Genomic DNA, 27,354 nt, shown 5'->3' with positions numbered 1-27,354 from the left:
TTCTGGTTAAAACAAAAAATCAAGCTGTCATTGCTGAGGAAAGCTTAAATGGCTTAAAAGGCTCAACAATTGGAAAATAATACCACTTTTCTATTTTAAGCCTCATGCCTTTTAAGCCAATCTCTAGATTTTTGGGGGCTGGGGTTATCAATACAAGGAATTACTTCATTACTGTTATATCTTAAGAGGAAAGTATCTAGAAAGCATACAAATAAAGCATGCTGATTAAAGTGAGGAAATTCTAATCCGAGCAAAATCTCTGTACTATTAAAGAAAAGGCTGTGGGGTATGTACTGCGCTTGATAAATGGGTGTTATTTTACCCCTTAAAATCCCACAGACAGTAAAATTCATGGCCAACAAAATTTGTAGAATGGCAGGTGAATGTATATAGTGGAGATTCAAGCCTGATCAAGTGCCTAGGCAGCAAGCAACTCTCCATGCTCATTTAAAAAAAAATGGCTTCAAATCTCATGGTTGTGAAGAACATTTTCAAAAGACACACCGTGTAACAGATGCAGCAATATTTGCTTGAGTATGCGGAGAGCCTGAAACAACAGCTTCTTCATGTTAAGCATTGCAAAGGCTGAAACTTGGTGCTCTGGGGTCAGGCATGTCCATCCTACTCCACACAGTGACCTGAGGTGGTGTTGGCCAGGGTCTGCCACAGACTCCTGAATAGGTGAGGCCGAGTCCTCCTCCTCAGCGTGCCTCAACACATGGAGAAGTGATGTGAGGCAGCACTAGTTTTTACCCAAAGGAATGGCAATCGATTCCTCACCAACCAGCTTATTGGATAGCCCCTGCCCTATTACTCCAAGCCTGGCCGGGGACTGGATGCATTGCAATGAAAGATTTATTTAGGGATGATCCTGGGGTCCCTAAATGTCAAAGTTTGTCAACACCCACATTGACTTAACATCTGTAGAAAATGTTTAGTTAGATGCAATTCTCAATTAACACCCGAGTCTTTGTTTGAAACTTGACCATAACTTTTTCTTTTCCTTCTTTTGTGTGATTCCAGGGATAAAAGAATTTATCTTACATCAGTATCACTTGTTCATTTCTGTTAATGTTCCTTTTCCCAAATATTTTTATATGTACATATGCATATATACACTCATACACACACACCTACATGTACATCCATCTCTCTCTCTTACATACACACATATATTGTGTATATATAGGTGTGTGTATGTGTGTGTATAGGTAGAGAGATAGCTATGTAGATATATATGTTTATGTATGGATAGACACACACACACACCAAACACGTGCTTGAACTGAAACATGTTATTCTGTCATTCGAAAGATCAGTACCTAAACCCAAGTACAAACATGGTCACAGAGTAAGGAGTCCTCTAACACAATACACATGGACTTCAACTTTACCTCAAACCTTACTTGCTTGACATTGAAAATCTTAGTTTTAAAACATTAAATGCTACAATAATTGAAAATATATTTCTTTAAAGACAGAGACAGTTTTTCCTGGTAAAGTGCAGTCATTCTCATGTATTTAAGTGTAGAAAGAAGCAAGGTTCATGCCTTACGGCATGGATATTATGTTCTGTACGCTTGTCCTTTGTTGCTGAGGATGGTCAAAGTGAGGCTCTATTTGTGTCCAAGCAAGAAGAAGAAGAACCACTGCATCTCATATTAGCCCCTCTAATCCTCCTGGTCAGCCTCCTCATCTCATATTAGCCCCATCACTTCTCCTGGTCAGCCTCCTTTCCTTATCTGTCCAGTGTGGTATTTATATTGCTTCTTTTACTGTAGCATCCAAGTGCCTCACAATCCAAAGAACCTTGTCTCTCAGTCTTCAGTGCACTTATCTTTTCAACAAGGTGGTGAAGAAGGAGAGGGCTGTTTTATTGGTGGGGCGTACAGACAAGTGACAAAGTGACCTGGATAAGGCCACCCAGAAAATGCATGGGAGAGTGAGAAACTGAAGCTGGGCCAGCATGCAAATGCCTAGGCCAGGCTGCCTTATCTGAGTCCCTGTGAAGGCAGCCATCAGCAGGATGGCACCTCACAGGGGTGTTCCAGGGATTCTCCAGGACAGGCTTTTTACCTCCCCTTCTACACAGTGGGGTTTCCTTGCCATCAGGAACATAATGAAATGGCTTTAACGCTAAACAATTCAAAACTCAGATGATCTAATAAAAAATGGGCAGAGCTTGAAAATCCAGTGTGGCCAAGGAAGTGGCATGCATATCTCAAACTCTGCCAGGAGTCACATAGATGGATACCCAACAAATACAGACTCTTCTTTTTTCCTTTAAGGTGTCTTGTGCCATTGCTTTCCTTTCTACATTATCTAGTTTTGCTGAACTTTCCAGGATCTTTTGACCTACATTACTCATCAGCAAACCAGACACCACCCCTCCCCACAAAGTAATGTCCTCTGGTGTCCCTGGAGGTGTCTCTCTCAGTAGGTTGGCCAAATAGTTCAGTTTTTTGTTTTGAAAAATATACCTTTTAATAGCTCAATATTCCTTCCAAGATGCATCTGGAATGTAGTAGTGTCACATTATGACCCTTCAATTTAATTATCCAAAGAAGTATCCCTTATTCCAAAGGATTTCTGGCTTAATGACCATGTTTTTACATATTAATTGTCCATGCTGTAGATACTAATCGAAAGTTGGCACAGTTTCTACCTTCCATCTTGACTTAAAGGACAAGGCTCACAGAATTATCTGCCCTTTACTGTTACTTTCTAACTTACATCACATACAGATTGTTTACAGGATAATAGTAATTTGTCACAACCAGAAAGTAGTAATTTGTTAAAAAGTTGATATGTGCAGTAATAAATTTACCTAGGTTTAATTTGATGGTAGGACTGGAATAATGCAAAATGTACATATAAAAATAAAGTGTACGTTATAAAAAAATACAGGCTCATCTGATTATAGGGACTTCTGTGACAGTGAATCTGAGATCTGGCCTGGTTACAGCAGAAAGATTAAGGCTAGGCCTACTCTCCAAACTGCTAAGTGTGATAGCTATTTGGATCTCTCTCAATTTAATATTTTTTTTAAGCAAGCCTGTGTTACATTTAAGCTGTCATTTGGAGATATATTTGTTAAAACACCTGAACTGAAACAAGGAAATGAAACAAGGAAATTCATGAAAATGCTGCATGTCAAGGAGTGATTCACCATTCACCACCCAAAACAGACAGCTCTAGTGCAGCATTCTTTTGGCCAGGAAAACATGGAAGCTGCTCCACTGGAAAATATACAGAGGACAAACAAAAAAAATAATAAAAAAAGAGACAACCCTGCCTGCATTGGAGAGTCAAGCACAGTAGGACTCAGCTTCCAGTTTTAAGGTGTTTATACATGTGCTCCATGAGTGGTGGTGGTGGGGTGAGGGACACTTTAATTAGAGTGGCTCTGAGAGCTGCTCTAATTAAAGCACCCAGAACATCTCATGTATCAGCCTCCCTGTGCTTAAAAATGGTGGTGGGGGTGTTTTAACTAAAGCTCATCGAACAAGCTTTAGTTAAAGCACCCCACTCCCATTTTGAACCACGGGGACACTGATACACTGGAGCCTGCTAATTACAGTGCATCGAAGCAGCCTCGCTGCTCATGTATATGCACCCAAAGAGCTTAATGCAAAACTGACTGAAGTCAACTGGAATTTTTCCCTCAAGTTCAACTGGTTTTGAATCAGGCCCTTAATGAGTGGCTAGAGGAAGATTTAAAACGGCTCGAAAATAAGGTTGATGCCACAGTTATTTTGGTTCAGAAAAAGTTAAGCTCTTCAAGAAAACCCAAAACATCAGACACTAAGAGGAACTTGAAAATGTTTGCAGGAAAAGACAGTCAATTAATTTTAGACTTTGTCCTGAGAAAAGCCAGGTACCCCCTCAATTCCACTAAAGGCAAGAGGTGGGTACTCAAAACCCATCAAAACAGGCCCTGACTTCGACATTCCAGAATTTAGCATGAACAGTAATTGAGGCTGTAAACAGATGTTGCCCTTGTCATGCCTGAAAATGTCTTATCGTGGCACAAAATGTGTGCGAACAGACATCCTTTCCCCCAGTTGTGTCCCGAATGCCCCAAAATGTCTGTGTGACAGTTTCTGGTAACTGTCTGACTGCCCTGATGTGCAAGATGTCTGTTCGTGTCTGGTGCAATGACTACATTTCCAGGCTGCCCACGCTTCCCAGCTGCCCTGGGCAGGAGATCCTGGGCATGAGTTCTGTGTTGCAGAGCAAGAGAACTCTGTGGCTCCCTTCCATGGGGCTCCCCAGGTTGGAGCCCCGCACCTGTGACCATTGTCCCACAGGATGAACCACTGAAGCCCTGGGAGCGGTAGGGGCCTGATCCTGTGAGACAACAGCCTCGGGTGATGTCTGTACCTGCCAATCAACTGGATCAGCTGTGCCGGTACATATCCTAGCACAGCTGATCCCACAACAATAACAACGCCTGTTTGCAGTCTGGATGTCATGAAGTTAAAATTAAAACCGTTACAGCTTCAACCAGCCCTCAATTGCTTTAGCAATGGCTTGATAGCAAGCAGAGGTGCCACAAGACAAGGGAACTATATTCTCTCTCCAGCGACATTTCTCCTTTAAATAAAGCTATATAATATAATATTGAATTGAAACTTAAAATGCCTAACAGACCTGCCCACTTCTTGGGGTGGTGTCAGGCATTGGGAATAACACTATTACACAGGGGTGGGGGGGAAGCTCATATGTGCCTGGCTGGCTGACATTTGTGAGCTAGGAAAGAAATTTTAAAGGGGCCATATTGCCTGAAGCCTTCTCACTAGCTGACAGCTCAAGCAGCTGGAGCTGTCAGCCAGGAAGAAGAGGGAGGCCCATCAAGTTAATATTTCTTCCCATACAAACACTGATTGCCAGGGACGAAGCCCTCCCCTGCCATTGTCTCTTCCAGGGATCATGGAAGCGAGAGTTCCCCGTGAGCCAATCATCTACTAGGAAAAAAGAAAGAAAAAGACCAGACTGAAAGTCTGATTCTTGTCCTCATATCCTGTCTGCTGGCGCCACAAACAATAGTTATACCAGTCCAGGTGGGATATTCTCCCTGCATCTAAGCAGCTCTTGTGGGACAAACACAAATTGCAAGTGGGCAGTAAGAACGCTTGCCTTGTCCTCCAAAAAAAGCCCTGTAACTCCCAGCTACTCAATGTTTTATTTTCTTCCCTTTGTGCAGCAGGCTGACCTTTCCACATGATAGGTCAACCCTGCTTCATAGCCACAGTCTGCAGCCTTCTGGGCCTTGCAATTTTGCTGGAACAGATCTGTAAGAGCAAACAGGCCAAATTCTCAACTGGAAATCAGCATCAATATATTAAAATCTGTGAAGCCATGCCAAATTATACTGAGTGACACCATCTGAGAATCTGTCCCTTGTTATTCACAGCAGCTTTCTGACACTTATTTAATGGTAGAACATTTCTATTCCTCACAGGGACCGTTAGAATTTTACTACTTCACGACAGCATTTCTCTTCCCTTAAAAATATGCGAACCATCATACTGCCAACCTATGCAACATTAAACACTTTAAAAGTGTTAAGGGGCTGATTAAAGGCCACAAAATCAGGTGAATGGTGGGTTCAGGGTGGGATCACTTTCTTCCACATTCCATTGTACATACCTATTGGTGGAGTCACAAAGCTCGGGAGGCTATTTTATATATAACAAGAGCATTGAAATAAGGATGGCATAGCTGCCTGAAAGAAAGCCTTCGTTAACGGGATGGAAGTGGAAAAGGAGAAATGACTTTGCCCATGTGACCATGGCAGGTATTCATGTCTGAATGAGATCTCTTCGTTTCTATGCAGCTGATCCTTGGTTCTTCAGTGAGGTTATAATTTTGGTTATGATATCAGTCTTTTGTCATGGAAATGACCCATCTTACAAAGTCACCATTATGAAACTGGAAGATGGATCTGTGTTGCTGTGATATGTTATTTGAACACAGTGATTCCACATTTACTAAAATGGGGTAAATTATTTGGATACAGCAGAGATTTGGAATGGATTTGGATTTGGGTTTATGTTTATGAATTTATTTGAAGGGTTTCCCTAGGTTGAACATGTAAATTTTGCTCTGTTCTGGAAAATGGGTTTTAGAAAGTTGTTTCAATACTCTTTGCTAAATCAGCTTGTTCCACAAATTTAATGAAAGAAAAGTTTGGTACCTCCTCATCCTCAGCTACCAGCCCACTCTGGCTGGCCTGCTGTGAACTTTCAGAGCAGATATTATGAAATACTCCCTGTCTGCTTGGGGCTTACCAAGCACCTGGAAACTAGACAACGTTTAATTGTACTCAGACTCTGAACTAGATGGACTTACTGAGGTAAATGCTACTTCCTTGAGTTACAGCATGAGGCATCATAAGCATGAAAGCTGTATCAAGGGAGCTCTGACATGCAGGAGATAATGGTATGTTGAAGAAATGGCTGGAATGCTATGAGGTCACTTGGCAGATTCTCTCTCTGTCTAGAAGGCAGCTACATTATGATGAGATGAAGTCCAATCCACATAGCAGTAACTACATGGGAAATGGTTTGCTCTTCCCAGAGACCAGGAAACAAAAGAAAGAGGGAACCTATGAAAGAAAGAATGAACCTATAACCCTAAGCAGTTTGTAGGTTAAATTTCAGGACCCTAATAACATCCAGGGAATATGAAACTTTTTCTCTATACAAAGTCAACTGAGGACAAAAATGAATGGAGCTCCGTGGCAAGGTGACTATGGAACTCAGAAATAAAGTCTGGGAAAAAAAAGGTGGAAAAAAATGACAGATGTTAGCATTTTTCTATCTTTATTTTTCTCAGGACCTTTGTACTGGATGGAGGAAGGTATTTAACATGCAGTATCATCAAAGGACTATAACAGAACTGGCAGTAAAGGAGCTAGTTAGCAAACTGTGGTTTTGAAGACGACTCTTAAACCAGGAGCCACAAAGAATGTAGTACCTTAAAGAGTGAGTGTCGGTGACTTTACTAAGAACATAACTAGGGTCTAGATAAAGTGCCATACCCTAAAAGATGAAGAACCTTTTGGGCAGTCTTCAAAAGTTATATTATGTTAGGTAAGACAGTATTGAAATCAGGTTTCTTATAGAACTTGGTGATAAATCTTTAGTATTTAAGAGAAGTTAAATCATAACATCTCTGGGCTTAGAGTTTTTTCTTTGAAGGTGATTGTTTACCACTAAAGGAAATGACTTGGCAAACTGCTGAAGCAGGGGATTCTTGATATTTTTATCTTCCTCAGAAATAAGGGTCCTTCTAGGAATGTATTCTTGTTTTTCTCAGCCAGAAAGAAGAAATGCCCTGCAAATGAAGTCCCAGTATCTATACTGCTGACTGCACAGGGAAAGGAAAGGAGACAGGCTGAGAGCCATGGAGCATTTTAGCCTGGAAAAGCACAAGCTCAGGGGTGATCTGATGGCCACCTATAAGTTTATCAGGGGTGGCCACCCATACTTGGGGGAATGTTTGTTCACCAGAGCGCCCCAAGGGATGACAAGGTCAAATGGTCATAAACTACTACGAGACTGTTTCAGGCTGGACATAAGGAAGAATTTATTTACTGTCCGAGCCCCCAAGGTCTAGAACAGCCTGCCATCGGAGGTGGTTCAAGCACCTACACTGAACATCTTCAAGAGCAAATTGGATGCTTATCTTGCTGGGATCCTATGACCCCAGCTGACTTCCTGCCCTGGCGGTGGGCTGGACTCGATGACCTTCCGAGGTCCCTTCCAGCCCTTATGTTTATAAAATCTATGAAATCTCTACTGGAGATCTGATGAGACCCTGCTCATAGAGAGAGGGGGGTCTGGGCAGAAGGAGAAGCACACAAGGGCTATCAGGATCAGTACCAAGTCTACTCCATGTATGGAACACCTCCTGACCTGCTCTTGCAGAAGTTGCTGCCATCCTGAAACAAGGCACATGATCCTTCTGAAAGGTACTGAAGAAACTGGTTAGGCAGGAAAGTTGCTAGCTCAGGAGCAATAAGTGCTATATAGTAGGGCTGTGTGGAGCTTCAGTCCCTGATTCAATTCAGTGGAGATTTGGCCCAATTCAGTGACCAAATCTGTGAATCCAAATCAAATCAGGAGACCCTTTAATTTCTCCCTTTAATTTCTCCAAACTGAACCAGAACCCTCCAAATTGATTCTGAGAAATTTGGAAAGATTTGATGATTTGGACATAGATACAGCTTTAAATGTTTTTTCTACATACCTCTAGGTACCAGGTGGCTTGTGAACACTGCAATGGTAGGGCGGATGGAGTGTCCCACAGGAGTGCAGGGGGCTCCCCAGCGCATTCAGCAGCAGACCCAGAAGTGGACCAGAAGCATTTCTAGTCCGCTTCTGGGTCCGCCAGGGAGCGTGCAGGGGGGACCCTCACACCCCGCTGGCTTGGTGACTGATGCCTTCTGGGTCTGGGGTGGGGAGGGGGTACCTGGGGTCCCCCTGTGGCTGACTGCCAAGCCGGGGGGTGCGGGAGAGCACACTTTCCGGCGGACCCAGAAGTGGACTGAAAGTACTTCCGGTTTACTTCCAGGTTTGCTGCCAAGCATGCAGGGGGGCCCCTGCACTCCTGTGGGGCACTCCATCCATCCCAGCATTGCAACGTTCACAAGCTGCACCTGGTACCTCGAGGTATGTAGAAAAAACATTTAAAACTGTGTCTATGTCCGAATCACTGATTCTCTGAATCAGCATCAAATCTTCAGATTCAGCCAAATTGAATCAGGGACACTGATCTGAATCAAAGAATCGAATCACTGTCCCCAATTTGGGCTGAATCTGAATAGAACATGGCCCATTTTGCACACCCCTACAATATAGTCTTTTACCCACTGACTGGTAGAATGATTGGAGCAAGTGAAGGAGGAGCTGCAGCAACCCTGTATCCTAACTGTTGGAAGAGCCCTCTTTTTGTTTTGAGGGTGTTGTTTTACTTTGAATAAACCTGTTACTATTAGGAGGTTTTATTGCATTATGCTAATGACATAGTTTTATAATAGCTGATTCAGAAGAGAAGCTGCAAGGAGTTTTAGATAAAATTATTAGTTAAAGTGAGAAGGTTCAAGTATCAACTGTAGAAAAACAGAATGCATGGGAATTACAAAGATGATCATGCCTATATGCAACATCAAAGTGGAAAAGGAACACATAAGGCAGGTCAATACATTTAACTACTTGAGAAGCTGGATAACATCAGATGGTAAATGTGATCCTGAAATAAAATGGACAATAGGGAGGACACAAAAGATGCAAGTAGGAAAATTTCTACGGGGACGAAGTTATGTGTTTTGGGTTGTTAATGTTATACTGGTCCTCATATACGCATCAGAATGCTGGACAACATTGCCAAGTATGGAAAAGAGAATTGAGGCAAGTATGACGTGGTGCTTAAGGTGCATCAAATGAAGACACTTTGTTAAGAGCAGGCTTCAGGAGGAAACTGCTGATTAACATCAGAAGAAAACATTTGGAGTTTCTCAGACATGTTATGAGGAAAAAGGAAATTTAAAATCTGGTTGTAACTGGAAAAACTGAAGGAAGAAGAGATCATGGAAGACAGAGGTTGACTTACATCAAGAGTCTATCTATAAAGGATGAATGTATCAACAGTGGAAATTCTGTAGGCCTCAAAGAAAAGAGAGGTATGGAAGACCATTGTCACCAGTGTCCTGTCTGGATATTGCACCTAGAGAGAGATTTTTATGCTGTCCCTTTTGCTCATTTAATTATAGCAGAAAAGCCTTTGGTGACAAGGTAACAGGTCTACCCCTCAGAAGACAATGTGGGTTGGAAACACTGGAGTTTCTCCTGAATCCCTCCACTAACTTCTCATCTGTGCTCATGACCTTGCCAGCTAAATCCCTTTGTCTTTGTTGTCCCTTCTGGTAGTCCCTCCTCTTCCCTTTAAAACATCTGCTGACATTTTACAAATGTTTCTCTTTACCACTGACCTACAACCTTATATCCAATCATTTTCAGAATTCAAAATCATACTGGGTTCATTCATACTTTGCACCAGACCTTGTACTAATTATGTCATCAGCTGTGTTTCCTCCTACATTCAGAGAATAATTTTTTGCTTTGAAAAGGGGGAATTTCTAGCACCAGAAAGATCCAAGCATAGTTGTGGCAAGTACTACACACTGCTCCACAACTACAGGCTTGACCTGCAACAACCTCCCAGGCAATTCCAGGCTTCCCTTCGTCCTCATCAGGAAACATCAACACTATATGTGAATCTATGAAGTGGGCCTATTAACTTCACACAGAACAGGAAATAATCACCAAATGCATTTCTATTTGCAGGCTCAGTACATGATGTTTACTTATTAAAACCTTATGGAATTTTGTTAACATGGATCAATTACAACTATTTTTCATACTGATGGTAGAACTGTGAACTTGTTCAAGATTAACACCTGATATAGCTCATATCTGTTACAATGCAGTGGGGAATGGCCTCTTGGTTCCAAATATTTATTCGGCAAATTCCACCATGGCTTACTTCAGAAATATATAAATATCAATCTAAATACATTTATATACATATACTGAATTTTGCAGCTCCTCATGGAAGTTGTGCATTGACAAAGACAGGAAAGCAGAAGATAAAAAACCTCAACAAAAATGCCTTGTTATTTTGAAGCAACCTGAAAAAGCTGTGCAAAAGTGTTTACAACAACTGTTAGGAGCAAAAAAACAAATCAAATGATCCTTTAACATAACAGCCACTTAAACGTTTCTTTCCCTTTTAGTATCGACAAGGAAAAAACCCAACAGCTAAGTTTTCAGCAAAAGGCACTTGAAGCATACAGAACATTTGTTTTAGGAACAAAACTATTTTTTTAATGACAAACTCTAGAAATAAAAAAGATTAATGCCTTTATATTGCTTTTTTTTTTTTTTTTTTTTTAACAACAACAACAACAGTAGCAACAAAAACATAGCAACCTGGCTGCCAATTTTCAGTCTTATGCAAATAAACATACAGTAGTTCCAAAACCTTAAAAACCTGGGAAAGCTGGAAATGTCCACCATTCCTTAAGCTGAAGTGCTGCTCCTGGGCAGTGCTATAATATTGACTGAAGGTTCCGTTTATCAATATATATTGGGTGTCACAGTTTTTCAGCACAGTTTTCTTGTTGCTCCAGTGACAATAAGGACGGCTTTAAAAAAGGGAGTGATGTGAGATTTGTCTGTCTTTATTTTCGTTCCACAATAGCTATCCACTACCAAAAAAGTAAAGATTTACACTATTTATAGCCATTCTGATAATGTCAGGCATTATGCTTTATTTTCCAAATCATTAGCATGCACAAGAATGACCTCATGGTGAACAGATGCACTTGGATATGGCAGTGATTAGATCAGTCCTCTCAGCAGTCAAGTGTGCCCATTCCAATTAACCCTTTGAAGCACTAGCTGCAAGTCTACAAATACTAAAAAGCCTGCTTGCAGGTATAATTTCTAGGGTCTCCTGTCAAAACAACTCTACCAATCTAAGCATCAAAATGTCTAATGCGAATCATTTTCTGAAGAAGCTGTTGTTCATAAAGTGAAAAAATGGATTCTCTTTTCTAGAACTTTCTATTACTTCCATCTCCTGGGAGTTAAAACCACCACTGGGTTTCTAGTTTTAAATTGCAACTACATTTTTTTTTCCATGAGCAAGGATAAATAGATTTGAAAACATAGTTTGGTACCTATTAATACAGATTTAATATCCGTTTAGAAGGACATACTTGAAATGATACGCCAACAAACTGTACCTTCTCAAGTATGTGCACAACACCACTTTTTTCTGTAAAAATTAGCTTTGCTACTTTGACAAATGTAGGCGGGAGAACAGAAGGAAAGATGGTAGCTAAAAACCCCTTCCCAAATGGAAAAATCTGCAGAGGAACAGGATAAGAATAATTAAATAGTGTTGGATTACTAAGGATTTCCTGGGTTGACTCTCATACACAGCCTAATTAAAATAAGTCATGTAATGTACCAGTTCAGTAACAAAGGACCTTTTCCTCAGCTTTTGTTCCTAAATCTACACAGACCCTAAATGAGTTCAAGGGTGTTCATTCTGCCTGCTGTTCTGTATTTCCAAGTCTAAGAGACAGGGATGTTTATTGCTAGGTATAAGGAGTTTTAAGGCCTTGCTCCTGAAAACACTTATAGAGGATAATGGAACTACAGCTATGGATAGATTTAAGCACCTGCAGACCAGTCTATGGGATAGGAGGCTGAGACAGTGAATACTTTACCACCCTTATCACATGTGAGCCTGGGGGCAACATCTATTCTGCAGCAACTGACTGTTTGCTAATATTCGGAGTCTGTGTCAGAAAACATAAAGCATGTTTCATTCAGATAAATAGGTCATTATTAATAATATGCCAACTGTCTGTGTTATTAACAGCTACATTTTTTCAGTACAGTGTGTAATGTTATGCTTGGATATGAATCTTACATTGCATGAAGTCTTAAAAAAATCCTAGATATACCAGAAGTGTACTGTAACTTGCTGATCTCTGGGATTGTGTATTTGTGTATATGGTGATCATGGGATTATGATTAGGTGATGGTGAAGATAAGGTTGGGGAAGAATGGATCCTAAATTCACCATGAAAGCTCATGCCAGTTAGGGTCAATATTCCCACTTGGTTTGTTGCTTGGAAGAGGAAACTATAGGTAAACTGCCTGCTTTGCCAGCTCTGCTCCTTTTTACCCGACTCCTTCTGCTGTTTCAGGATGGGAATCCCCTTTAAATTAAAAAAAATATTATTACCAGGCATCAAATTTCTTAAGTAGCAGCATGCTACTTTTACACAAAGTGCGCAGCTACACCTGTGTTACGCATGTATGTGAATTAGGCAGACTTCTAAAATGTACTGCACATAGGGACAGCAGACTACATGCCTAATATTTGCAGGCTGTAATAATCACTGCTTCTATTTGCTTATACTCAAACTGATTGTGTGGGAAGACCTCATTTTAAAACAGACTTCCTTAACTTTTTCTGGACGATGATGTGAATGAATAAATACAAACATAAGTTCATTAGATACATTCTGGATCAGCTTGTTTTTTTCCTACCATTAATGAAAAATTAAACTTTTCTACATCTGCAGAAAAGGATACAAACAGATTGAAGAGTAAATGTTTTCGATCCGAGCCTTCAAGAGGCCGTAGTATGACTCTCTGTTACTACACAATGAATTGATAATGCAAGATCAAATACAAAGCGCCAGCAATCTAAAATGTCAGGAAAATAAAAATGTTTTATACTAATCCAGATGTGCCTGATCTTGCAAGGGGACCTGAGTAAGTAAACTACTGTAGCCATGTGGAGCAGCATTAACTGCCTGAAGAATCAGGGCCTATGATGAAGCACACTAAGACTATCCAGTAACAACTGTAGACTTACATGCTTTATGTCTAATTTCAATATTGACTTAACTCCTGGAATTATTTATGTATAGTATTTGCCAAAAAGCAGGTAACCATGTAATCTAGTAATAGAAAATCATTGCAGTTCTGATATTGAACATTTCAGCAACTAAGTAGTCAAAGGGATAAAAGTGGATAGATGTTCTTTTAATCAACGAAGGGGGAACTTTTTTCAGAGATGTTGATTTCCATGTCTCTGTAAATGCCAATATGACAAGTAATTACCATGAGCTATGGAGTTGTCTAATATGGAAGATTTAATTTAAAAAATATTCAAGAAGTCTTTTCTTCTTGTTCAAAACCTCATCATATTGCATTTTCAAAAGCCCAGGATGAAATTATACCATTTTCTTCATTAATCTTTCAACATATCCTAACAACAGCTCTTTTAAAAGAAGTATATACTTTCTGGTAACACTCTACAGATTTCCTTCTGTCAGAACACCCTGAAACACAGTTCACAGAGAGGGAAATATGGGAGCCTAGCAATGGGATGCTTCTACATTCAAGCCTGAATCTCAGTTTAGTGCCTTTGTAACAGGTCAAACTAAACTCACAGCTCTAGACACCTCACTGCTTTGGGAACTTGTATTTTGGAATCTGATTCAGCCAAAAAAAATCCCGACTGTCCTCTGTTTTTTAAGTCTCTGAACTATTACATGTGCTCCAAACTCTAGAAGGAAGAAAATAAGGATCTGAATTTTGGAGTAGGTTTTGCTGTTTCAGAAAAATTAAAATCACAAAAACACTGAACTCTATCCAAGCACCTAATGACTATTCAGCAACTTTTCTGAATAATTTAAACAGATCTTAACCACATAACATATAATGTATTAGTGCATGCTTGTAGCATACAACATGTATTAGAGAATTTAAAAGTCCTACTATTGTATTTTCATATCAATTTGTCTTTTCTTGCTCTGCTTAGTTTGGTCAGAATAAGATGAACAAATTAGGCAGAAAAAGGTACTGGATTGTAGACTAGAAAAAATGGTAAATACAATAAGTGTGCTTAAAGTAAAATTCAGCCAAGATGCTTGTATTTTTATTTGCTAACATCTGACAGATAAATGATTCAAAATACCTAATAAAACTGGGTATGAAATCTACATTGCTGTGGCAATTGATACTTTTTTTGTCTCAGAGTATTGGCAGAGTGTATAAAAGAATTTAGTGCACAGCTGTTCTACTTTTTAATGTAGAAAACATTAATCAAAGCTTTAAGTTATAAGCTTTTCTAATGTTGTTTAGTATTCCAGTTCAACAAAGATCAATAGAGGCCATCCCTGTGTTTCTTGACGCCTCTCCAGGAAGCAGAGGCACGATTATGTAAATAACACTGGTTCCCCTTTACTTCTGCCAGCTTGCTTATCTCCAAAGCCTTCTGCCTGCTGCTACTGGCGACCAATACAAGTACATGCATACACCTCTTATCTCCTAACAAAGCTCTGAAAGCTCAAGGATTGGAGCCAGTAATGTTAAACAATGATGCATGGCTGATTTTATTTGTAAGTGATTTATTTCAGCAAATTTAAATTTTGTTTTTCAATTTTTCAGTTTAGATGGAAGATATTTGTTAACGAGTCAGAATAAAGAGAAATAAAGCAGATGTCCTGAAACAGTTATAGAAGTTTGGATTAATCTATTAAACAATCCAAAAGAGTCTCATGAAATAATTAGAAAGGGCCAGTGTCACCAAATGCATGTAAAAAAAATGGATTAGGGAATCTTTATATGAAGGATGCCATCAGGCACTGACTACACACTTTTTATAAGAGCAAAAATCTACCTGGAGAGTGCCAGAAGCCTCCATTTCAGAATGAGTTTCCCTTTAAAGCACATTCATTCAAGAATATTTAAATGACAAAATTCATAGTTCATTCACTGTACAAGCTAATTTTAGAGCTTAATACGTCACACGGGACAAATTAACTGAATGGTACAGTAATATCCCATGTTTCAGTAAGTCTCAGAACATGATTATCAAAATAAAGTTTAAAAAACAGGCCTCATCCAGGTGTTATAGGAAGTTTAAAATTAGCCCATGGATACTCTAAAACATTAAAGGAAAATGTTAGTCTACTGCACCGCTGTTATGATTTTCTAACAGAACACTATCCGTACATTTCTTCTGCATTAATCCCTGACCCTGGGATCTCAGCAACATAATCCCCATTTAGCATTAGTAGCAACGGCTTCTACTGTGAGGAACTATTTTTTGATAAGTAAGCACTGATTCAGGCATAGCTTTTGAACAACATATTCCCAGCTCAGCAAGAAACCCACACTCCTGAATGAACCCGAGCACATTACTGAGAGAAAGTTCATTAACCTTGCTAGATTCAGAGGTTAGCAAGATAGCTGAAGAAAGGAACTGAGTGAATAGCTCTGATGCAAAACAAATTAAAATGAATGTCATCATTCCTTTTGATATTCATTAGTTGATTCAGGGGGAGAATGGTCTTCTTAAATTTGCAAGCATTTATCTACAAAAAACAGGTGTACATCTGCTGCTCAAGTGCTTCTTAGTGCTAAAGAGAAGAATAACATACAGAGACTCACCAGTTCCACTGAGGGAGTAGCTAGGAGAGGGAGAAAAGACCTGAGCTGCAAAATCCTCAAATGTCATTACTTCTTTGTGATTCTGGATTATTGCTTCAAGATACAGAGCTCTCTCCTCATAGCTGCAATAACCAGGTTAAGGAAATGCACCCACAACATTAAATGCTACTACAGCATGTCTAAGAATGCTAACAGTTTAATCTGTACCAATACATGCAAAGAGCTGTATCACCGGTATGAAAAAAATGCCTCTCAAAATTTCATAGAAATGATAATTTCTAAGAACAAGCACCAAAACGTATCAACACTGGAATGATCTATCATAACAATATCTTTTTCAGCTGCAGTATCAAGATCTTTACTGAAAAGTTATGGCACGGGATGAATCCAGGGAATCTCTGAAGTTAGTGGGGTTTATAACAAAAACGTTATTGATATAAAGTGAAAGGTATAATTTTAACAGAAATATTGGAGCTTCCTGAGCAGATCCCCAGCTGATAATATTTTTATTCAATGTTTTTTTCCAACCTGTAAAAAACATTATGTTAGGATTTCAAGAAACAGGGAAAGAGAAAATAGATGCAACTGATCACAGCACTTTCTGACATAAGGAAGAATACAACAATAACATTCTTGAACTGTACAAAGTTTACATTTAAGTTGTATGTTAGAAGCTGTAATCTGATGTATCCTAAATGAGTGATACAAATTAAGAAAATAAGAACATGTATACAGCATAATCTGCATAATACAGACAACAAAGCAATCTAAAATCAAGACTATTGCCTTTTAATTAAATCTCGGCAACCTGGAACACGCAGCATTCAAATGTGTAATCAAAAACCAGTCACCAATAAAACTTACAAGCGTAACAAGCTGAAGCAACTTTCCAGCTGTCTTAATAGGACCCCTGCTTGCAGCAGCTTTTCACAGAGGAGAAAGCAAATCTTTTCCTTTTGTGTGCAGCTTCTGTTTTCTCAGAAGGTGAATCACGCACTTCCAATAACAGGATAACGTCTGAAACAAATCTACAATGGATTGAAGAACCTCACATATGACTTTATGAATTAACACTTGAAGAAGCCAGTATGACATCTCATTCCCCATTTCCTGCTCTAAAAAATGAGTTTTCAGATTTTCATTGTGTTTTTGTCACACAGAAATGTATTCCAAATCCACCAAATAGTGTTAAGTAGGGGGAAATTGACAATTTATAATTAGCAAATTACGAGAAGATGGAATTTCACCAGCAACTCAATATAATTTAGGTGATTTTTAAAAAAATTAAACCCCCTTCGTCACTCATTAAAATTATTTCAAGGTGCCATTTGTGGCTTTTGCTACATTACTAATGACACTTTGAAAATGTCTTTGTCCTTTGTAATTCACAGCTAAATAATGCTTTGAAAGACAATACCCAATATCTAGTGCCCTACCTCAGTGGGGATAATCAATGTGCTTATGTCTTAATTATATGCAAGTTCCTGGAGTCACTGTGCTTAAAAGAGACCATTTAAAAAATAAAGGTTTTTATGCTAACAGAGGCAGAAACCTCTGTTGAGAAATCTTTCTATAAACTTCCTTTAGGAAACTAAAGTAAGAAAATGAATACTTAGCATTTTAGTGATTGCACCTGCTGACAATTTTATTTGCTTATTTTCTTTTTAAGCCCAAGAGAACACATTCCTGATAGCACAAGCATTAGGCTGAACATATCTGGGACTGCTTCACTATTATAGGCTGAACTCCTGATGACTCTTGTTAATGAATAGGCTGCCAAACTTCCTAAGAGAGGAGGCACACGCCTAGACCCTATTCTAAAGGGACTGACTGATGCCATTCACATCTCATTATGAACATGCTTATTCTGCACAGCACTTGGCTGTTGCCAAGGCTCTGTATTCCATACTGCCACAGCAAGCCGCTGGTCCTGTTAACAGCAGGATGTTAGGCCTGAGTGGCCGTCTGGCGAACAGGCACTCTGACACTAAGCTGGCACGTGCTGGCGCAGCAGGAGCAGACCAAGGCGTGACAAATTACTGAAAGAGCTAAGCTAAACTTATGGCTGACAACCACCTGAGCCTTAGGACCTCTATGGGCCTGCCATCAACTCTCAATTCATTGCTCACCCTTTTAGTCTGCAGCCTGCTTGTGGGCCCAGTTTAAACAAGGCAGATACACTATAAAGGCTTTTCATGCTATGCCTAATAATATCCTGCTGTTTAATGAAAGGCCTTCCACATCTAACATATAAGCATACAATGCAATGAACAACTGCTAACAAAATAGAAGTTCGTATGCATTTTGCTAAATATTGCATGGAAAGATCGCAAGAGGTGGCACTGGTGACGTGAATTCAAATCAAAATGAAATGACTCATGAAACTCCTATTTATGAGGGAGGAGGGAGATTTCCCTAAGCGTGGAAAAAGATTAAATAACAGTTGGTTAGTTTACAGCAACCGTATTTGAAAAATAATATCTGTATAGGGCTCAAAAAGCATCCAAAGGTCTACAAAGATTTACCAGAAACTTAAAGGGAGGCCGTTTTAGGTAAAAACACCTACTATTTTTATGTATATTTCTTGCACATGAAAATAAAGGAGTAAGTACGCTACCTGTAGCTATAGCCAAGGCCAGCATAGAGAGGGATTGTATCAACTTCCCCCTCACTGCTCTTCTCTGGCTTCTCTTTCCTGAAATCAAGATGCATTTTATTCCAGTCTCTGGCTACCCTTGAGGTCTGACTGCTAATAACACCAAGTCACAGTGACTTTTGTGACAGGGACAGAAATCCAAGAGGGATTCACATGAAAGGATCACTCATTTTCACTTGTGGTGTAAGTCAGGGAGTGTTAAGTGACAAAGAGAAAATTAACCTAATTCACTGTTACCACAATTTTACATGCAAACGTATTTAGAAAGGTATTTTTTGGACAGAAATAGTCTTATGTAGGTCTCTTAAAAATGACAGATGATCTGGGAGGTAAAAAACCCTAACTGTTTGAATGTAGACTGTAAAGGATAATGATAGCCCCATATGAGGAAGAGGCCTTTCGCAGCAGCAGTAATTTTTTAAATAAAAGCCATTCTTACAAAAAAACTGGTCGGTTTTCAGAGAAATTTTCTGCAAAACCGAAAGCCTCATCTTTGCTATAAATCCCCCTTTATCCCTCAGGCCAAACCTACATTAGAAACACTTCGCTGATAATGGCCATACAAAACACTCCTATAGCACATGCAGTTTATACTGACAAAATGGCATCACTGCTGGGATACTTTATTCTGGTCTCTTCCCTCCCTCCCAGCAAAAGCCCTGTTTGCTGGGATAGCTACATTTGCACTCTGGGGTACTGCAGGCTCTGCTGGTCAGTCAGCAATCATTCCTCCTTCTACCACCTCCTAAACTACAATGGCAGAAATCTGCACTGAAAACCCGGGCTTAGACCCACTTAAAAGTGTCAAAAAGAGTACTTATCTGAGGCAAAAAGGAGAATGGGAGGACTTGCAGGGGATGATTTCAAGAACTGCTGTACAGCTAAACCTAAAACTAAAGCTTAACTGTTAATTATGTGAGCTTTGGTCACAGCTCATCGATGGACCCAATTCTGTAAGCCTGCACTCTGTTGTATATGCCAGTGAGCCACCCCATCGTACATCACTGCCCACTGGCAGCATGGAGTCAGTGTTTTTACAGTGCCATGGAAACTAACATTTCTTTCTTTTTTTTTTTTAACATGAAATATGCCACTAACAAAATTTCACCCCCATCAGCACTAGTTCATTGCTGTGCTTGGAGCTGATTAGTGCTGGGGGAAGCTTTGCTGCTGGCTGGCTCCCTCATGGCCAGATTGCTGAGGAGAAGCATGCGAACCATTTCGCCGAGATGGTCCAATGCCATGGAGCGCAGGTTGTGCTCTTGAACCCTGCCCTAGTGAAGAAGCTGGACAGCTGGCTTCCCTGATTAACTAAACCCCCATTTATCTGAAGGTTTTGGGTGTCCCCTGAGAGCTTCAGATGAATGAGGTTATACTGGACGTTCAAAGGAGCTGATCAAAAGCAGCTCTTTTTAATATGTATGCCAATTTGACCACTTCTTAATACCTCTCAGTAATGGAACTGCTCGCTATTCCTACACAGACGCTAGTCATACTGCAATTGGTATTTATTCTTTGTTGTCTCAGTGTTACTGATGAAATTCAAGTTGTTAAATTTATATTGAAATCACTAGGATTATTTCATGTTCTGTTTCTACCACGAAGGCCAAACTCTGGAATAAAATGTTTAGAAAAGCCACGTTTTTATTTGTGTCATGCACTAAATGCATTGTGTGTCATGCACTAAATATGTTTTATATTTAAGGAGTGAGCTATGAAAAGGTATGAATGACTGGGCACAATTATGTACCAAATGTGTGGTATTAGAAATAGGGCTTCAAATCATGGTCCTGTAAATAAATCCCAATATAGATATGTGTGCCCAGTAAGAGAGAGTATGGAGTTTGTATATTGTGATTTTAACATGTTTTTTTATAACATGTTACAAGCTAACACTTGTAGACCTAGACTATTGCAAAAGATATTAACATGCTAAAATTACCATGCTGAAACAAAAAGATCTCAAGTAATCACAAGCACTGGAATGATCTGCGAAATATCCAATTAAGAAAAGATTCAGGAGATTCTTCCACACTGGACATTCAATATGAGGAAAAGGAGAAAGTTGAAGTTCCCCTCTCCAGCTATAAAACCTTTTGCAGATATAAATATAATTTGGTTGCACTGGACATGAAGGGGAGACAGGAACAAGAGCTGTCTATAGGGGAAATGTCAACCAGTTTAATTCAACAGGCCCAGTTCTGTGATGAATATTAAAGGCTAATTTAGGGTGAGATAAAACATCATGGGGAGGGGAAAAAGAAAATGTTTTGGGACTGTACGGGGTGAGGAGAAAGAGACAACCATTAGGTGGACAACTAGAGAGGCAACCTGAGGCCTGAAGACAAAAGGAAAAAATACCTGATATGTGGCAAATAAAGGAGCCAGCTTGAGAGGCATTTGCATCACAAAGAATGTTTTCATTTAATTCTATAGAGTGAAAGGTTTACTGTAAATACCTCATGGCAGAAACGAAGAAAACAAAAGCTTTTGCACTCAACCTTTGAGAAACTGAGTATCTTAAACATTTAGCTATATTTATATATATATATATATATATATATAAAAAATTATATATATACACACACACACATATATACACACACATTACATACATACATATACATATATATATGTAAAGCCTTTCATCCTAAAATATTCCAAAGTGATACACACACTTCAGAAATGTGCAAAATAAGCATGAACTCCAGGCTGAACTTCTACAACAGAGTGAACCAGCATCCCAGATAGAAATTCCTGAAGAGGTTCAGAAACCAGACTGTAATTGTCTCAGTGTTTAGATTCAGTATTTGGATTGTGTCGATTGTAGAAATCTTGTACATATGCATACATTAATGCAAAGCAGAGACACACAAAAACACATTAATACAATATAAATCATAAATGCAATACAATTAGAAATAAAACTGTGGTAGGTTTTAGGCAGATGAAACGTTCATACCCAAAGTAATCTACAAGGGCAAAACCTCTGCCAACTCTCCTACTGGTTTGGTATTTGTGCAATTGGTTAGGATCTCACTTCTAATTCTCATTTTTGAAAAAAAAGTATTTTAGAAAGCATTTCAAGAGTAACACTTATATGTTTTGGGCAACACATGGAATATAATCGACACTGAGCATACTTCCTATTGACACATACTTTTTATACAAGCATAAAGCAAAATCCTATGGGTTTGTGGCTAGGGAGAAGTAGGATTGGCTGCACTCCACAGTATTATTAGTACTAGTAGGAGGAGTATCACAGAACATTAGGAGCCCCAGTCCTGAAATAGACCCCTATTATGCTAGGCTCTGTACAAAACAAAGAAGAAAAATACTGTAGTCTCACCAGCTCCATGGAACTTGCCATACAAGATGATGCTGACTATCAATTTATTCAGGGTTCCTATTTGTGTGGATTCCACTGCAAGAAGGAATTTTGGGAAGGGGGTTGGTTAAGAAGCTGAGAGAGCGTGTGGAGGCATAGGACTCCCCCCAGTCTGCATGGATGGTCTTGACACCTGGGGGATGCCTCTGTCTATTTAGTGTGGGGGGGAAATTTTGCAACTCCTAGGAGTAAGAAAGAGGACACGTCATGTGCGTACACTTAGAATTTCCAGCTCTCCTGTACAGAAATTCCCTTCATAGGCCATTATCTGTTCTATAATCATTATAGACAAGATAAGGGGAGCCATATTTTGTAACTGCAGATGCGTTTCCTTATGCCAGCATGGCAGATTTGAGAATAGGTAAAGAATATAAAAGCGGGGCCATTTTTCATGGATTTTGTTTGCTCCTTTAAGATTTCAGTGCCAAACAAAAAATGACAGGTTATATTTACTACCCATCCATATTAACAATGTTACCTATGGGGCATTATATTTGCTTTCTCAGTTTAACATGTAACTGCCCACAGCACAACTCTTGATATATCACTTTTGCAAAAGCAGCAGTAAAAACAAGAGGGCTAACAAATTCTACAGAGCTGGAAATGGCAAATCCAGGATAAACAGGGCTTGTTACATTTCTGCCACTCATTTTGATATGATCAGGTAATTTGGGGGCACTAAGGTTAAGATCAGGGGTCAGAAATTTTTTTGGGCAAAGTGTCAAAAAGACCCTCAATCTTGCCTTATAAGTTATCAGTGTGCCAAGGGCAGATGGTGGGGAAGCTGTGAGGGGCCCAATTCATGTTGTGGCAGTAAAGTTTGGGTCCCTTCCCTGCTGTCCACCCTGAGGCACACGTGCACCCACTGCTGGCAATGAGCTGAGTGAGGGTACCACGGACCCCAGTGCGGCTCCTTGCAGTCTCCCCACCACCTACTGCAAGCAGCCTGGGCTCCGTGGTCAGCTGCAGGGGCCTACCCAGAGCCCAGACCAGCTGTGGTGTGCTGAGCAAAATGGTTTCACATGCCATGCTCTGGCATGTGTGCCAGGGGTTGCTAACCCCTGGTTTAGATCCTTGTTCTCAAAAAATGTCAATAGAGAAAATTCCCTTGATTCAAGCAATAAAGGACCAAGCCATATGTGCTGATGTTAGCTGTTGCTTTGTTACCAAGTATTTTAATGCATTTACTCACTTTTATCTTGCCAAACGACAAGAAAGACAGTGCTCATATTTACATGTACCTAAATCTAAGATGATGTTGAATTTAAGACAGCCCCCCTCCCCCCTGCCCATTAGATTCTAGATATAGAAAATTATGTGTAATTTTCAAAGTATATAATCTAATTATTGGAGGGTTGTCTTAAACTTCCCCACCACTGCTGTGACAGGGAAAAGCAGCAAGGGAGCAAGCTGGTGGGGCTGGGGGAGGTGGGAGGGGAAGCTGGGGACCTTCTGCCTCTTCTGGTGTTTGCCCCTCTGCCACTTGTCCCCCCACTGTTTACTCCCCCTGCCACTTGCCCCGTCAGTGCCTGCCCCACCCCCAGCCATTTGCCTCAACTCTGCCTGCCATCATCTCACCTGGGCTTACCCAATGCGGTGGCTCTGGCTCCTGTCCAGGTCATGGATCACAGTGACTCCAGCCCCAGCCCTGGCTCTAGTCAGGCAGCAGAGGTAGTGCCAGGCTTGGCCCCAGCCAGTGGCGGCAGAAGCTCCAACTCTGGCTGGCCCTGGCTATGGCGAAGCAGCAGCAGCCCCAGTCAGGCAGTGGTGGCAGTTCTGGCCCCAGCCCTGGCCCCAGCCAGGCAGCAGTGGCAGCTCCAGCCTTGGTCCTGGGCCTGGGCAGGCAGTAGCTACAGCCCTAGGCCAGGACTGAGGCCAAGCCAGTGCTGCAGCCCCTGCCTGCCTAGAGCTGATACTTAAATGCAAGATGAGTCTTCCCCTCTGCCCATGTTGAACGGGGAAAGAAATCTCATCTTGAATTCAAGTAAGACTGGAATATGGAACTATAGTTCCAGCGTTTTTTGTATTGAATACCATAAAGCCGAATCATGCCTGCAACATACAGGAATTCTAAAATAAAAAACAAAATATTAGCAAGTGTGGTAACACCTTAGGAAAACATATGGGCACTGGACTCATGAGCTACCACTGGTACAAAACATGGTGCTTTCAGATTGCTGCATCGGCAAATAGCCACATAAATGGTCTACTCCATGTCTGACAGCACAAGTTAAACTAGGCCCATGCTTTTTGTGAATACCAAATCCACAGAAACACATTTTTAAATAAAAAAGAGGAAAGTGCAGAAAATAAATGTACTTTACAAATTATTCAACCACCTCCTTAATTTTCTGTGCAAACGGCAAAGCTGCTTCTCCCAAGAGGAACTAATCATGAAACCATATTAATGTCTATAAAGTAACATGGATATAAATGTTAGGGGTTTACCAAAAAGGAATAATACAAGGAGCATGAAAATTATTTCAACACAAAGTGTTAGTACATGATCTCTGTACATCCATCAACTATTGGTCCAAGCCCTGCCAAAACATACCACATCATACTCTTAAGTAAAATGTTCCAATGGTTGATTTCAATGCGAAACACAATATGCTTGGTAGACTTCCTATCACTTATGGTCCAGTAACTGCCATTATTGCATAGATCTAATTGAAAATTTTTGGGGGAATTCTGGTGGCATACACCCTTCACAGAACAGATGCAATCAAACCATCTTTGTTAACAGTTGCACATTCTTTTCTTTAAAAAAAACAAACACCTAAAGTAGCTGTTTTAGAATAACAGCAAATATCAGATGCTAGGACTTTTTGAAAAACAAACATGAATTTATTTGCCTTATTTTAAAGAAAATGAAAAATATCAGATGAAATTCATGTTGTTGTGCACCCTTCTATGAGTAACATGGCTTGTGGCATGGGGGACTGTTTAGCAGCTCCGAATGAAATTCACTTTGCAACCCATGATCACATTACTACAGCGGCGCTCAAACTTTTGCTGGTGCGGGCTGGATGAATGGTTTGTAGCTAGTCTGCAGGCTGGATGGGGCTCCATAAACCAGGATCAGGCCCCATGCAACCTCCTGGAACTGCCCCCCTGCCACTGTCTGCTTGAGTCCAGCACCACCTGTCAGGGCTCCACGCTGCTTCCCTCAGCCATGCACTGCCTCCTGGGGCCCTAAGCTACAGGATCAGAGCCCACCCTACCTCTAGTTGGCCCCATATGCCTGTACTGGGTTCTGGGTACATCAATCTAGTGTTACTATTCAGCCTGCTGGGCTCCCCACAGGTCTGGAAATTTGACAGCAGGAGAGCCGCAATTGTTGCCACTGCTCCCCTGCTGCAAATTTTCAGACCCCTGTAGGCAGGATGGCATGGCTCTGCAGACTGGAGGTTGAGCACCCCTGCCTTATCAGAAGGCAACACAACCTATCTGTAGCACTTACTCAATTTATAGGATTTAATAGCAGTTGTTGTCCCCCAGCAGAAGTAGACTGGTTTGACACCAATGCTGCTGTTCCTTCCTGATCTGTCTTTTCTCTCAGTGCAAGAACAGATGGGAGGTGCAGTATGCCATGAAGATGTATATGGGCCTCATACTACAGACCATTCCACTTGCTGTGGGTAAATCCTTTAGGAAACCTACTAAAATCAGTCTTAGGAAGCAATTTTAGAGACACAAAGAGCAGGCAGGCATCCAGCATTCATTAGCTTTCAGTAGTAGCCATGTACCTCAGTCACTTTGAAAATCTCTCCCTTACTATCTTCTAATGTCTGAAAAATTTCTCTGCTATACCTGGATAGTATGTTGGGCTGCATTTTTTGGAACAGGGACTGTATCTTTCTCTGAGCCTGAAAAACGCAGCACACAATGGTGCCCCCATCCTGATCAAGAGCTATCTGAAATACATATACACACATATTCAACTGTTCTGAGTTGTTCTATTACAGCTTAAACCTCTGGAGTATGGTGAGTTTTTCAGAGATGATCGACATCACTGGCTTTAAAAAAAATGAAAAGAATACAATTTTATATAGAAGTCCAATTTTCCTTGAAAAAGGAATACCATAATAAGAGCATGCAGAGGCTGCCCTGAGGCTAAAAGCTAAGGCTTCTGCTCTTATGTGTTGAGCTACTCTGCGACATCTGCTCCCGACTCTGACTTTGTTTTGTTCTGTGGTAGCAAGATGCCCAAGGTGTGCTGAGGGCTGTGTGAGTACAGCAGGGGTGCTTATGTTCTCCTGTAGGATGTCAAGAATATGTGGCAGATTAGTCATGCCAAGTGCTTTAGGGAGAAAGGTTGCATTTATGATGAAAGAGGCAGAAAACCATCTTTCATCTTAATTTGTTTACAACTCTTCTCTCCTTGCAGGAAATCCCCTGCATGCAGGTACCTCGTCATCCCACTCTGGACTATTCACTTAATGACAACAGTGAAAGAGCAATGGCTTACTATCCTGGTATCATACAGCAGTTCCACATTTTATTTGCACCAGTGCACATCCACACCTATAGATTTCTTTTAAGAGTTCTCTGAATTACATTTGCTATTGGTTATTCTTACTGGTACAGCTATTTGCTCTGCAGGGAAAACAGCACAGATGCATTTTATCTTCATTACAAGTTATTACTCTCATTAGAGGTGATTCTTGCTATAAAACTTCCAAATTCTTTGGAAATGACTTTCCACTTCAGCATTCAGAAGGGCTAGCTGGCAGAGGAAGCTTTTGTAAAATGATATACAGGAAGAACAAAAAGAATAAAATGTCTCAAGTAAAAAACTGTAATATCAAATCTAGAGAATAAAAAAAGTATTGGAACCTGAAACGGATTAAAATTACCTGAGGAAAAAAGTTGTGCTCTATCAGATAAAAACAATATTTTTCTTTTTCTTTTTTTTCTTAGTTAGGAAATGGTAGACAGAAATCCAAACTAATAAACTTTAGTCCTTAGTTTCATACTTTAGACAATCTATGCAAGGTAAAAATAAAATAGTGCCATACTAAAAAAAAACAAATACCCCTGATTTAACTTCTCTGCCTAATTGCTTCTATAAAAATTATTTAAACGTTCAACTAACAAAGGCCCTTTAAAATAATGAGTACCAATGAAAATGATAACTAATGAGTCAGTGGAATCCTAGCTAACAACATGCACTTAATATTTTACTTCCATGGAAATGGACAAGCCGAAATACTGGAGTAAGATCTCAGCAGGTGTATATTACCACAGAACCAGTG

General features: G+C 40.2%; 1 protein-coding gene across 2 annotated transcripts in view; it reads right to left on the bottom strand.

Moving 5' to 3' along the window:
- Positions 1-27,354, bottom strand: part of RALGAPA2 (Ral GTPase activating protein catalytic subunit alpha 2) — a 359,228-nt gene that overhangs the window by 16,463 nt on the left and 315,411 nt on the right. For both annotated transcript variants that reach the window (XM_090051969.1, XM_090051977.1), the window contains one exon: positions 16,053-16,174. In XM_090051969.1, the coding sequence (XP_089908095.1) occupies positions 16,053-16,174 (122 nt within the window). The remainder of the gene's footprint in view (positions 1-16,052; positions 16,175-27,354) is intronic.

The sequence above is a fragment of the Crocodylus siamensis genome, chromosome 1 (genome assembly GCF_052110815.1).
Source record: "Crocodylus siamensis isolate JL-2025a chromosome 1, ASM5211081v1, whole genome shotgun sequence".
Classification (NCBI taxonomy): domain Eukaryota; kingdom Metazoa; phylum Chordata; order Crocodylia; family Crocodylidae; genus Crocodylus; species Crocodylus siamensis.
Note: the sequence above shows the minus strand (reverse complement) of the source record. Positions and strands in the feature narration are given on the sequence as shown.